At 39.5% G+C, this 15,360-nt stretch overlaps 1 protein-coding gene across 3 annotated transcripts in view; it reads right to left on the bottom strand.

Moving 5' to 3' along the window:
* LOC144679035 (putative thiopurine S-methyltransferase) overlaps positions 1-15,360 on the bottom strand; it is a 41,430-nt gene that overhangs the window by 20,954 nt on the left and 5,116 nt on the right. For 2 of the 3 annotated variants that reach the window (XM_078539287.1, XM_078539286.1), the window contains 2 exons: positions 8,618-8,710; positions 187-319 (listed from right to left, as the gene is read on the bottom strand). In XM_078539287.1, coding sequence (XP_078395413.1) covers positions 187-319; positions 8,618-8,710 — 226 coding nt within the window. The remainder of the gene's footprint in view (positions 1-186; positions 320-8,617; positions 8,711-15,360) is intronic. The other variant, XM_078539288.1, reaches the window with a different exon arrangement.

The following is a 15,360-nucleotide window of genomic DNA, read 5'->3' on the forward strand; positions in this document are numbered from 1 at the left end:
GTATTTACTAAATGATTGCAAATCGTTATCCATATTTTCCAAATACAGGCTTAGGGCCATGATCAGCTTCATGCAGAGTTTTGAAAATTTAAAAACACTATTGTTAATTCATATTGTTCCTGTGTTCTTTTTTAAAAACATCTTAATACTTTGTGGGTAGAAATAAAACATTTGCCATTATCCCACCTTAAATACTTCGGAACCTGGCATTCCTGGAACAGACTCCTGGGTGTGTGACAGATTCTGTTCCGCAAAGAATTCTTTTATGGCTATTTTACATGCTTCCACACCAACAACAGTGTGTCCTTGGTCAGCAAACCTACAGAAAAGAAGCACAACCCTTTATAGCAGAGGGAAAAAAAACAAACTTGCATTTAAACACATATTTCATGTCCTCAATTTTACAACCAATTAAGTACTTCTGGACAGACAGTCACAGTATAATGTAGGGAAATGCAGCAGCCAATTGACTCACAGCAAGATCCCACAAATAATGATGAAATAGTGATCAGTTCATCTATTTCAATGGTATAACAAGGGCCACTAATTCACCATATGGTTAAATAATGGAATCTTGTAACTCAAGGAAAGAAACCTCACTCTTAACCAGTGGCTCCAAAACTGTGAGTCATACATCCCAATTGCAGTCACAGAAACAGCAACTGGGGTTGCAAGCTCCCACTTCTCCGAGACTGTGCCCCACACCAAGGCCCAGGCAGTGTCCGGTTCATGTCTCAGTCACGGGATTTTTCTTCTTCTTCTCAAGACCATTTAAAAAATGTTGCCTTCGGGGTTTCTGCCGCACACAGGCTCAGGCTCTGGTTGTCAGAACTGCCGCGCCTCCCTACTTGCTGCCATCAGCTTGTTGATCTGTGTCTGATGGGGAAGATGTGTTTTTTACAGTTTATGTGTGTGGGGCAAATGGGGCTGATTACAGTGTGTGTTTCTTGGGGCAGGATTGAGGCTGATTTGTGTGTGTGCGCGTGTGTGAGACAGATGCTGACTATAGTACATGTTTGGGGGTGGGGGAGAAAGGGGCGAAATTACAGACTTGTGTAGGGGGAAGAGAGGCTTCACTGAGGGTTCTGTAACAAAGAATATGGAGAACTTCGCTGAAATTGCAGTGGCCAGTAACTGTCGCACATTATGTTCTATGCCTGTTCAGAACCACTCCATTTTCCACTTTCCCTGGGTTGCGAGGAGCATGGCTCCATGTTCAGGTAAGTTACTTTCCTTGTGAATTAAATTTATTTTATTTTAAAGCTGCATTATGCGTTGCAGAATCCACAGTGAAACTGCAGCCCTGAGTATATAAATATTACTTTTTTTGTCATTTCAAATCCTCAGTTGAAAATTAAAATTTTATTTGACTCGCCTCACATTTAAATCAATGATGCCAAGATGGCCTTTAGGGAACCTTGGTGTCATGTTGCTGGAAATCAATAATGCTGAATGCAAACGTGAACATGAATAATATCTGCCACACCCTGGACAAGGTCCATGAGCTGTAGTGGCTCAGATGAAGCAAAGGGCGTGAGAGTACATAAAATAATAACATTTTTACAACATGTTTGATGTTGGTCTATAGTACCCAAATTTTAATAATTACATACTGAACATTCCTGCGCTGCTTTATTGCTGTTTTATGTTGGTGTTTGAGTCATGTTAATTCACAAGTGTTAACATGGAGTCACATTAGAAAATTTGGAAAGAACTGCTCTTAACTGTTCATAAACCCCTCCATTTCTACCAGGCCTACATAACTGCATTTTCTTCTAATTGTCTGCACTTGTGTTTTGGCTACTGCTCTGGTTCCAAACCCACCATTCATATTAATTTCATGGGACTTAGTATCTAATTTTGCTTGACAATGCTCCTTGAAGTACTTTTGCACATTTTATCATGTTAAAGATGTTTAACTAACTTGCTTGAGTTTTTTGAAGAGATAACAGAGAGAGTTGATAAGGGTAATGTTGTGAATGTGGTGTACAGTCCGCACAATAGACTTAAGCAAAGTTAGATCTCATGGAATAAAATGGACAGTGTAAAATGCATATGTATACAAAATTGGCTCAGGATAGGAAACAAAGAGTAGAGGTGAATAGTTGTTTTTTGGACTTGCGTAAGGTTTATAGTGGAGTTCCCCAGTGGTCAGAATTAGGATCCCTGTTCTTCCTGATATATATCAATGGCCTCAAGACCTTGGTGTGTCAGGCACAATTTCAAAATTTGTGCATGATACGAAACTTGGAACTATGCGGTGGGTAGTGTAACTTCAAAATAATGAGATAACTTCAAAAAGACACAGACAGGTTGATGGAATGGGCAGGCAAGTGACAGCTGAAATTTAATGCAGTGAAGTGTGAAGTGCTTCATTTTGGCAGAAAGAGTGCAGAGAGGCAATATAAACTAAAGGGTACAATTCTGAAGTGGGTACAGGAGCAGAAGGACCTGGGTGTATATGTGCATAAATCATTTAATGTGACAGGATAGGTTGAGAGCTTGCTTAACAAAGTATACGGTATCCTGTGCTTTATCAATAGAGGCATAGAGTACATAGAGTATGGTACACCTGTATAAAACACTGGTTTGGCCACAACTAGTGTATTGCATCCAGTTCTATGCACCACAAACTAGGAAGGGTATAAAGACATTAGAGAGGATGCAGAAAGGATTCACAAGAATGATTTCATGGTTTCAGGAATGAGAAACTTCAGTTACATAGATAGATTGAAGAAGTTGGGATGATTCTCTTTGGAGGAGAAAGGTTGAAAGGAGATTTGATAGAGGTGTTCAAAATCATGAGGGGTCTGGGCATTGGTGGAAGGATCGAGAACCAGAGGGCACAGGTTTAAGGTAATTGGCAAAAGAAGCAATGGCGATATGAGGAAATACATTTTCACACAGCAAGTGGTTAGGATCTGGAATGCACTGCCTGGCAGTGTGGAGAACGGAAGGTCAACTGAGGCTTTCAAAAGGGAATTGGATCATTATCTGAAAAGGAAATGTTTGCAGGAGTACGGGAAAAAAGTAGGGGAGTGGCACTAGGTGAATTGCTCCTTCAGGGAACCAGCACAAACACAACAGACAAAATGGCTGCCTCCTGTGCTGTAAATTTTCTATGATTCTATATACTGTACCATAGAAAGCGGTGTGTAAATCGACCTTTGAATCTTCGAAAAACCCTTCCAAAAATGGAGGTTGACTTATCTGCCAAGCATAAACATGAACCGCAGGTGTTGGTGCAGGAGGACCCATTTCTGTTCATCGGTCACCATACGTGGTCTGCTCTGTGTGGGGGTGTTTTAAACTCCCGTACATCATCTTGGCAACATAGCCCATATCGCCTGCTTGATCCCATGTACCAAATTATAGGGCGAGTGTAACCCTAAACAGGTATCCCTGATTTGAAAAATTGAGGCTAGCTCCTAAGGTAAGTATAGCGCTAAACATGCATTTATTAGTGGAAAAATAGCAGGGGGTGGGGGGCCCGGCAACTTATACGCTGAGTGCAGGCCTAAACATGCATTTTGTCACCAAAAAAATGGGGTTGTCTTATATGCCTGATCTACAGTAAATTCAATTTGTTTTTGTTTCTATGTGAGCAGGCAATATTCAAAGAAACTCTCTAAAACAGTGGTTCTCAAAGTTTTTTTTCATTGAAGGACTCCTTTTCAAATGGACTAATAACCGCAGACCTTCCCCCATCTAAATTACATTATGTAATATCCATAATATGAAAGTGCTGCATGTAGGGTATGCTTTAATAATGCTTTGAAGAAAACATTTACTGTCCACAGATATCAGTGAGATGGGTTTCCCTGCTTCTCACTGCAAAATCCGTGGTGTGATGTTCAACAACATAACTCGTTAATCATTCACCACATCCAGACAGGACCTGTACTTCATCCTCATTGCTGCCATAGCCGAGAATCATGTTGTTGGGAAAAGTAGTCACACTTTCGTTGCTTCTTTTACTAATTCTGGTTATACACAGACGCGGATAGGCAAAACTGAGATGGTATTTTGTTCCTGAAACTTAATTTTAAGTGGAGTAGTAACATGACAGTTTCATCAGCTCTTTTTCTGTTGTTCCACTTAAGACAACAAGATGACGTAACAAATGGATCCCAAACTTGTGTTTATATTTTCAAATTAAACACTTAAGTACAGTCTCAATGTTGTGGGATAAATAATGTCCTTTCTTTCACACACTCAATTGTCATTGTGTTTGCATCCAGAAACTCAGTCATGGGAAGAGTCTAATTTTTCAAATCACAATTTTCTTCCCAAACATTGCAATCTCATCACTCATTTCAAGTATTGTTATACTGCTTGTTATGACACAGCAGTTGGTAAAGGCTGTTATTTAAAATCCCAGAGTGAAACTTTAAACAACTGTCATAGCCTATATTTTCAAGTGGTATGTTTGAGATGCAGCTCTAAATTCAGGAATAAGACCATCAGTTCTCAAGAGGTTTTTAAATCAAACTACATGAGGCATTTATTAACTTACATAAGTTAAGCATGGCTACAAATTACTACTATCATAACTTTTAACAAATTTCCAAACTAATCTTCACTAAGGCAGCAACTCATAGACTTTAAGCAGATACCAGGCAAAGCATTTTCACCTTACGAATTCAAAATGAGGTTCCTTTCACTTTGGTTCCTTTGCAGACAGGTGTAGGCTCACATCTGCTTTAATATTACGTGCCTCTGCCCTGCACACACAAAATTGCTTTCTGTTATACCCAGCACTTCTCTTTGAATGTAAATTCTCATTGTATCACCAGGCCCTTTGAACTCCTTTCATAGTACCAATTTTATAAGTATTATAAACATTGCTTAATCTCTCCTAGCTAGGTGCAAGATTTCACTCCCCTTCTTGAATGCTCTATTCAACAAAATGTAGATGTACACTTCTTTATGGTTTACATCCCAAAACTACTATACATCAAAGCACCCAGTCTAGCTGGCTTTAATCCAATTAAGATACACAAAGACACACCCACAGATTAAACCTCTATTTTAAAAAAAAGTTTCCGATAACATTACATACATTAATAGCTTCATGACACTGCCACCGTCTTTTGATAGGTTCAGTGTATTTAATGGGTTAAAAGGGTCAAACAGGTATGTGAATTCATAGGTCTGGATTTCACAAAATTCACAATTCATTTGACACAGCATGCAATTTGGATTCTATTCTTTTTGAAGCAAGACTTAGCAATGCAATATACAATGTATCATAAGTACTTGTGGGTTTATAGCTCTTATTCTTGTAACATCATTCCGACTGCCCGTCTCAGTGGCAGCAACATCTGTGCAAACAGCAAAACAGTTCTACCACTTAAGCAATTCTAATTCCATGAAGCTATCCAGTAACTTGAATATTTCCTCAACTGTTCCTTGTTCTCGTAACACCTGACAGAAAAGAACATCTTCTAACATATTCCCTGCTAAATATACCAACGTAAACTAATAATTGTGCTGCACTACCAATGTCAATTGTCTCATCAAGCTCAATTGTAAACTGCTCACATTTATTCAACCTGTCAATTGACAATTTATATCTCTTGAAAGCTCATTCTTCTATTGTGCCATTGGAAAGTATGGCCTTCAGCTTTTGTGCTACATCTTTGTACCATCAGTTTGCACACTCGTATAGCAGCTGGAACAATCAGATTCAAGTCCTCTCCAATAGTATGGGCTTTTTTGCTTTTAATAGTCAGAAATGCTTTTAAGAAGGATGCTTTCAGGGTCATTTCTAGAACCCATGTTATATGTGAGTTTTCCTCTGTCTGTATTGTTCTTTCTTCATTCAAAGAAAGCTTTCAATTTATTTTCATCTTCTGGATGCTTTGTAGAAAGCTGTTGCTTTGCACTTTGCATTGCTTCATTGAATAAAAAATATTAAGCACAAAACACATATGTGACAGTCTATCACTGAGCTCCATTAATACAAATATTTTATAACTACCCTCAAACTCTGTTCTTCATTTGTTTCTTGTTCTGGACTCAGCACTGTCCATTCCTTCAACAGGCAGAATGAATGAAGTCATTTCAAATCCTTTCCATTTCAAACTACTTTAGTTACACACTAACACAACACATGAAGCTATTGAATGCTCCGAAGACTTGGTCAAAGGCCTCCCACCGAAAGCTAACTATAATTTCCTTTACAGCTGAACAGCAGTAGCTGGCTTTGTTTCACAGTCAAGCCCCCAGATGCGAGAAATCAATTCAAACTTACGACATGTAGCGTAACTCCAGAGCGGCCCAAAGATCCTGGGCTGCTAAAATTTAGATGCTTTATCAGCTGCCATAGCCAAAATGTTTGTTATTTTGTTTTGCCGTCTCTCATACCCACAGGAAAAGGGCATGCAAATTTGTTAAAACTGGCTGGAAATGACCAGAAAATGTTCCTTGGATTGGTTCATTAACAAGATGTTGTGCAGCGATTGGATGAAGGTCACCTCAGTCATTATTGCAGTGATTGAATGCCATGATATAGTGGTGCAGTGCAAATATCTATGGTTTCCTTAAGTGGAACATTGGTGAATAGGTTAGCAATGTCAAATGAGTACATGGACACAGCACTGCTATCAATATGGGCAAATTATTACAGCCAATTTTGAATAAGCTTTCCAGATACACGGTGAAGGATTCTTTCACATTTGTGAAGACCATACAGGACTTGGATATCGATAGCAACGCTGTGCCCATGTGCTCATTTGACATTACTAGCCTAGTTGAGAAATATGCCAGAGGATTCTCTACCACAGTCTATGCAAGCATTGGGATTCTTATAGTTCCATGTGCTATAAAATCGGCCTTATTGGCAACTTTGTAAATCGGGTGCAAGCTATTTGTTCAGATTACCCTGGACGGATAAGGTATCTCAAAAATTTGAGCAACAGGTGAAGCTAGCTGTTTCATGCTACTACTATGCAGTAGAAACACGAGTGGTATTTGCCACTAACAGGATGCTGCAGTCAAGCCAAAAAGACGTTCTGCCTATCACACAAATGAGTAATGTGGTATATGAATTTCAGTTCCAGTGTGATGCTAGGTATGTAGGCCATACATCCCAAAGACTGGCAGATTGTATCAAACAGCATATCCCTTCCGCTGTTCGCAACAGGCAAGGTACAGACCGTACCCAACCAGCCTGTGCTTGCAAAACTCAAAACATAGTATGCAATATTAAATGTGATTCTGCAATTGGACAACCTTTGCTAGATAATCCTCAGTGTGCTAAAAGTTACGCTGACAACCATATAAGATTGTCAGTCAGGCTCGCAGTATGGCACATTTCTGTGTACTAGAAGCTACATATATTAAAGCACAGGGCCCTGTTCTTTGCAGACAGAAAGAACATGTACATACATTGCACCTGTTTTTGGTAAACAAAATAAGTGATAGCCATTCGCTGATTCATTCCTCAGGGAATACCCTGATCGATCAGAGTCAAGTTGCCTGGTTTAAATTTCAAACAATGCTCGTCAGTCACCATTAGCTGGTGCATTCTCTATGGCAACGCCTCTACCAATCAGAGTCCACTTGCCAAGCAATCAGCACTCTCTTCTCATACTTTATAAAGTTGCTGCTTCCCCTGACATTGGTATTCTTGTGATTTCCTGATGAGTGCAAGATGAAAAGCTTTGACAAAATGTCTTTTGTCAGCAATAGTCAAGTTCTGTACTTACTAAACGACTACTTTTGAAATGTAGTCACTGTTGGACAAAGCGCAGGACGTAGAAAAGGTTATGCGAAGACAAGCACATTGCACTGGAAAAAATTCCACTGATCCCCAATTTTAAGAGTTCCACTCTTGGTGACCTTGCCTTCAGCTGCTAAGGTCTAAAACACTGGAATTTCTTCCTGAAATCTCTCCACCTCTCGACTTATCTTTCCCGCTTTAAACTTATCTCTTTGGTCAAGCTTTTGATCACATGCCCTATAATCTAATCATGTGACTCCATGTCAAATTTTGTTCTATAATACTCCTGTGCAGCATTTTGGGACTTTTTATTATGTTAAATACGATATATAAATTAAAGTTATTGTTGTTGCTAATTTGTGTACTGGACAGCCAAAATCAATTTACTCTTCTATAGTTTCTCTTCTCTTGCTATTAAGAAAATATTCTGATTTGTCTTTCTTGGAACCATACTGGATGACCTCACACTGAACTCCACCTGTCACAGTTTTGCCCACTCAATCTATCTATATCCCTTTGTAACTTCTGGCTTCCATCTACATAATTTATTGGGCTTCCTAGTTTAGTGTCACTTGCAAACTTATAGCTGACACCACCCCCTTTTGCCTTGCACTACCACCCCTTTTGTCCTTTAATCACGCCTGTCTTCCAATTTATCACAGACAGACTCTTTTGATCTTTCCTCCGTTCCTCTCCCCACTTGCTTAAAACCTATTACATCTCTAACATTTCCCAATAGCAGATGAAAGGCCACCAATCTGAAATGTTAACTGTTTCTCTTTCCTCTGCAGTTAGACAGTATCTTCAGACAGTGTACTTCCAGCATATACTCCAAAATAACCAATTGGAAAAACATCTTAAAGTATAATTCCTGATTAGGAATTTACTTACCATTTCATATCTAGTGACTTTCCACAGAGTGGGACAAAAATACGGATTTGTTTCCTCCCATTTAGAATGATGTCCAAGTGTTTCTGCAACAATCTATAAACAAAAGAACAGTTTAAACGGACAAAATACTTGATCAAAAACAACCATTTCAGATCAGTATATGACGGATTAACTGTAATGTTTTGAAATGGAGAACTTACGAAAACTGTTCAAATGAAGGAACGCTATGATGGGTCAGTGAATTAATGTGGGTGAATGACTGAATCATGCTGACCTGAATGTCCTAGGTTTGAAGAGAGAAAGAATGTCAAGGAACTGTGTAAAAACAATTAGAGGGCAATGGCAGAAGTTAGGAGACATCAATGGAGGAAAAAAAAAAATGCAACAGCATGAAGATCAGAAAAAGTGTGTGCATTGATAAGCTGACCAGGCAGCAAAGGAAAATTTGTGTCTTTTCAAATCTTGAATTATTTTCAAACTGGAAAAATAAACAGCAAATAAATGATGCTCCTGTATTCCTCTTTTTGGAAACCTTTTATCAGCTTGAGAATATCTCAACAGAAAGTGTGAAAACAGATGGCATTTATATTGCATCTTTAATGTGATAAGATGTCCCAAGGTGTTTCACAGGAGCATTATGAAACACAATTTGACACCAAGACATATAAAGAGATATTAGAATAGATGGTCAAAGAGGTAGGTTTCATCTTAAAAGGGAGACAGAAAGAAGGATGGAGAGGTTTAGGGAGGGAATTCCAGAGTTTAGGGCCTAAGGACCTGAAAGCAAAGTTACTAATGTTGGAGAATTAAAGCAGGGATGCACAAGAGGTCAGAATTGTGGTGTCAATGGTTCTTTTAAGTGGCTGACTGATTGCTGAATTACAAATAAATTCTCGCAGAGAATGACAACTCAGATAATGGTTCCATTACAAATACTGCCAGAATGGCAGGAAAAGAATGATTCTTGGCTATTGACACTGTTCTAAACAAAATAGACACATTCACACAACTACTTTGTACATATTACCAGCAGCCACTGATGTAGAATACACCATGCTAAAGTTATAAATGATACATGTATCATATGAGAGCTGTAATACACTGATAAGAGAGATGCACAAGATTTTAATTTCATGTATTTGATAATAACAATTTTTGAGCACATACTGGTTCAGTCTCACAAAATCTTCGAGATGAATTTGTAAAGACTTTGATAAATGCTATTGATTAGATTTTAATGTGGACTTTCCAAAACTGGTTCACCACCTTTTTTGCACCAGCGCTCTGGTTACCACCATCTTCAAGAAGAGTCTACCACCTAGTGGCCACCTACCACCCACTTGTTTTAGGCAGTAGGCTCTTTTAATATGCATTTTGACATACATAGGTCCTGAGTGCCATTTTAGGACAGAACAGGAAAGAATGTGAATTGCACACATTCCATTTAGCGCCAATCGGTTTTAAGCTTTTGTTTATTTTTGTGGGGCCAGAAGGAGCAGGATTGTCCTCCAGAAGAAAACTTGGGCTGCTGCTGCACACACTTCAACACTTTTTCCATAAATTAACCCATCCTCTCCCAACCAACCATTTTGTAATCCAGCTGGCTTTTGAGCATCCCAATATCACAGCAGCCCAGAGCAAGCAGGCATTCAGTCCCTTCTTGCAGTCCACAGGAGGTATGGTAATAAATCCTGTCTCTGGGCTTTGCCACTCTAAGGCATGAACAGGTGGCTGGGTAGCAAGTTTCAATGGTTGACCACCACATAGTCAAAGCTTGCCCTATAGTAATGAAGCTAGCAGTGAACGCTATGATTTGTGTAAATCTTGATTTGGTGGATAAACAAAAGGCAAGGGCCCTTATGGGAGTCCCATATAGCATAAATCTATTTAGGAGCATAGAAACAGGAGAAAGTCATTTAGCCCCTATAGTCTGTTTTGCCACTAAATGACAGCATGGATGATCTGCAGTCTAAATTCATATAGTCCAATTGCAAAATGACTTGAATTTTCAAGCATCAATAAGTTAAAATCTAATTCCCTCTGGAGATGCCTGGTTCAAACCCTTTTAATGCTTTACTAGAAACTGTAGAGGATATCTCTGTAACAGTTCAATGAGCTATTTTAGGAGGCAGAATGACATAGTCTCCATTTTATTAGTTCCAAAGATTGTTCATTCATATCAGTACCAGAAGTAACAAGTGCAGTGGCTAAATTTGTACATGATACTAAGTAATGAAGTTGGTAGCAAAGCCAAGCAACATAGGCTGTAAATGTTACACCCTTGTTCCAAAAAACGGTGCAAGGATAAAACCAGCAATCCAGGATGAAATTAACTATCACATAGACAAATGTGAATTAATTAAGAAAACCAGCATGGATTTGTTAAAAAAAAGCATTGCGTTTAATTAATTTGTATGAATTTTTTGATGATGAAACAGACGTTGATGAGGGTAATGCAGTTGGTGTGGTGTATGTGGACTTCCAAAAGGTGTTTGGTGAAGTGCCATACAATAGGTTTGTCAGCCAAATTGAAGCCCATGGAATAAAAGAGTCAGGGGCAGCATGGATACAGGGTTGGCTGACTGACAGAGACAGAGTAATGATGAACATTTGTTTTTTGGTTTAGAGGAAGATGTATTGTGGGGTTCACCAGTGTTCGGTATTAGGATCACTATTTTTCTTGACCTACATTAATGACCTAGACTTGGTGTGCAGGGTACAATTTGAAATTTGTAGATGACTCAAAACTTGGAAGGATTGTGAATGTGAGGAGGATAGTGGTAGACTTCAAGAGAACAGATACAGGTTGGTGGAATGGACAGACATGTGGCAGATGAAATTTAATACAGAGAAATGTGAATTGATACATGTTAGTATGAAAAATGAGGAAAGGCAATATGAAATAAAGGGTACAATTCTAAAGAGGGTGCAGGAGCAGAGGGACCTAAGGGTATATGTGCACAAATTGTTGAAGGTAGAAGGGCAGGTTGAAGAAGAGGTTAATAAGGCATATGGGTTGCTTAGCTTTTTAAAATAGTATAGAGTACAAAAGCAAGGAAGTAATGATAAAACGCTCCTTTGGCCTCAACTGGAGTAGTGTGTACAATTTTGGGCACTACACTTTCAGAAGAATGTGAAGGTACTGGAGAGGGTGCAGGAAAGATTCATGAGAATGGTTCCAGGGATGAGAGTGTTCAGTTACATGAATAGAATGGAGAAGCTTGGAGCAGAAAAGGTGGAGAAGAGATTTGATAGAGATGTTCAACATCATGAGGAGATTGGAGAGAGTAGTTAGGAAGAAACTGGTTGAAGAGTTGAGAACCAGAGGACATTGATATATAAAACGCAAGGCAAAAGAACCAAGGGTGACTTGAGGCAAACCTTTTTTTATCCTAGTGAGTGGTTAGGATCTGGAATGCACTGCTTGAGAGTGTCATGGAGACACATTCAAAATAGGCTTTTTACAAGGGAATTGGATATTTATCTGAACAGGAATTTTAGAAGGCTATGGGGAAAAAGAGGGGGAGTGGGACTAGCTGAGTTGCTCTTGCAGAGGGCTGGCATGGACATGATAGGCCACGAAGTTACAACACAGAAGGAGGCCATTCTATGATTCTATATACTTGAGAACTAGGATGGCAAATAACAGATTAAATTCAATGTCGAGAAATACAACATGCTTCAAATGGGGACAAAAAATTCACAAAGGTATTATTTAAATAGAAAGAAAAGTAATATACATGGAAAAAAATCTGAGTTCTGATTGGCATCAAGTTGAAACTATTGTAAGTTTGTATGGTGACAGTGAGTAAAGCAAATCAAATGCTGGGATGTCTTAAAAGGTGAGAATTGAGCCAAAATAGTAAAGTAATCCCATGACTTTACAAACCAATGGTGTGACATCACTTGGAATTCTTACACCAAGAATGATTGAGGAGATGGCGAGATTGGATTGAGTGGAGTGATTACACAGGCTGGACATGTTTTCACTGGAGAGAAGGTTGATAAGTGACATGATTGCTATTTTTAAAATTCCACAGAGTCTAGATAATGCAGATTATGACAGTTTTTGACCAGAATTGTATAACCAGTATGGCCTACATTTGGACTAGTAAATTCAAAATTAATTTTCAGAAATACTGGCCCCAGTATTAACCTTCCATGATGGGTGGAAAAGGCTTGGGCATTATGTAACCCAGCCTGCTATCCAGTGGATACTGGGGTGTCTGTGAAGAGGTGGAATGTTATTAAAATGTATTTAAATAGGGCTCCTATAGTGCATTTGGGAAACTGATTTGAAAGTAACTCCAGCTGCATGGTATCTTGGAGGATCAACAATCTTGGCAGTGAAAAGGAGGCAGGAGCTGCCACGCCTCTCCCCACCCCACCAAGTGGCTCTTTCAGCATTCCTTGGAGGCCAGGAGGAGGAGCAGTGCTTCTCAAAGTCCCTTTGGGAAGCCTTCAGCCTTCCCTCATGCAATATATAGTCTATACCCCCTCATTGCTACTGTAGTCCTCTCTCCCTGCCTCCAATTCTGACCTCACCCCCACCTCAAGCAATGGACAACTGGTGAATCCATGGAACAGCTTTCCTAAAGGCAGTGAAAGCAGGGTGCATTAATTTTTCCAAATGTAAATTTGACAGACTTTTCTCAGAAAAGTTAATTTTGGGATAGAGTGTATTAGCCATCGGAGACATGGAGTAAGTTTGAGAAACTAGTGATTTTGAACCTATGGTTCCTGAAATTTTTCACCACCCCAGGTCAGAGTCTGATAACCGGCTAACTGACAGAGACTGATTGCCATGGTTATTCATCAACTCCATTACTACTGTATCATGTGAGTACCAGTGTGGTATAAAGTGAAGTGGATGGGCATTGGTCTTCTGTTATCTATCAATTCTTACATTCCAATTGCAAAACTTTCAGCACAGAAGTACAATCTCTGGAGGACATATTTATTTCTACTTTCTTCACCCATCCTGTGGTTTGACTCCATGTGTACCAGAAACTCACTTTGCTATTTTATTAAAATGGTCACTTCTTGCCACAGACTGGATTGTGTTCACCTGCAGGCTATACAACCATGGCAAGCTATCATAGCTCAACCAAATATTGTCTTAGTCTGATATCCATTCCCCACAATAGTTACAGCCTTTTTACCAAGATCAACAGTTGCATCCATGTCCGATATTACAAATTTTGGGTCTGCACAAGATATTCAGATGGGGTCAGTCTTCCCTGTGCTATGGAATGGCGGTAAATGCCGAGCTGCTCAAATCCCAGAGGGAAACTTGAAACAGCTGCCAAAATGGTTTTTGCAATTTGTATAGTTTAAGGAGTGGTTCTGAAATCAGGAAATGATTTCCCCGACTACATGTGATGATTTTATAGTAAAGTAAACATTTATTTTAGAAAAAGGGGAAAAAACACAATTATACTTAAACACAAGAATGGCTTCACACCGTAAGCAGTACTTTGAAACAGTTCCACAAATCTTATCTTAACTACTCTCAGAGCTAACCTTCTCCATTTCTGTTTAGCAACTATCCTTATAGGTTGTCAAATCTATAGAATTCCAGTTATTGTTACCACACAGTGCCTTTTTCCTTGGGGTGCCCTCTGAGGCTCACAGCAACTGGGTCTTCAGGTCTGGCCTTGTTCACATTGTCTCCTTGGAGTTCTGCCTAGCTATCCTGCTATCTTCTAGGAGATATGACCAGCTACCCTGCTGACTTCTGGGAGATCTAACCAGCTACCCACTCAGTATTTCCTTAAATGCATCCCTTCCCTTTGATCTCTCTATTGTCTCCACCAGTCTCTTCAGAAATGCTTTCTTTACTTTCGTTCTTTACTTTAGCTCTTAGACTTGTAAAAACAAACTTAACTTATCTTTACTTCACTTCCTTACACCTTTTTACAACCCGCATATATTACCCTTTGAACTAAAACAACTCAGCTCAAACTATTCCTGTTATTGCTTTATGCCCTTAAGTGCATCGACGGGCAGAGGGATCTGGGTGTACAGGTCCACAGGTCACTGAAAGTAGCAACGCAGGTGGATAAGGTAGTCAGGAAGATATCATTGGCAGGGGTATTGACTATAAAAGCTGGGAAGTCATGCTGCAGCTGTATAGAACCTTGGTTAGGCCACACTTGGAATATTGTGTGCAATTCTAGTCACCACATTACTAGAAGGATATGGAGGCATTGGAGAGGGTGCAGAGGAGGTTTACCAGGATGCTGCCTGGTCTGGAGGTTGTTAGCTATGAGGAGAGGTTAGAGAAACTCGGATTGTTCTCACTAGAGCGACGGAGATTGAGGGGCAACTTGATAGAAGTTTACAAAATTATGAGTGGCATGGACAGAGTAGATAGTCAGAAGCTTTTTTCCAGGGTGGAAGAGTCAATTATTAGGGGACATAGATTTAAGGTGAGAGGAGAAAACTTTAGAGGAGATGTGCGGGGCAAGTTTTTTACGCAGAGGGTAGTGAGTGTCTGGAATTCGCTGCCAGAGGAGGTGGTGGAAGCAGGTACGATAGTGGTGTTTAAGAGGCAGCTTGACAAATACATGAATAGGATGGGAATAGAGGGATACGGACCCTGGAAGTGCAAAACGTTTTAGTTTGACAGGCAATATGATCGGCGCAGGCTTGGAGGGCTGAAGGGCCTGTTCCTGTGCTTACTTTTCCTTGTTCTTTGTTCTTATTGAAGTTCCTCTTGGTTCATTAACATATCAAAACCA

Source organism: Cetorhinus maximus, chromosome 3, assembly GCF_964194155.1.
Source record: "Cetorhinus maximus chromosome 3, sCetMax3.hap1.1, whole genome shotgun sequence".
Lineage (NCBI taxonomy): Eukaryota > Metazoa > Chordata > Chondrichthyes > Lamniformes > Cetorhinidae > Cetorhinus > Cetorhinus maximus.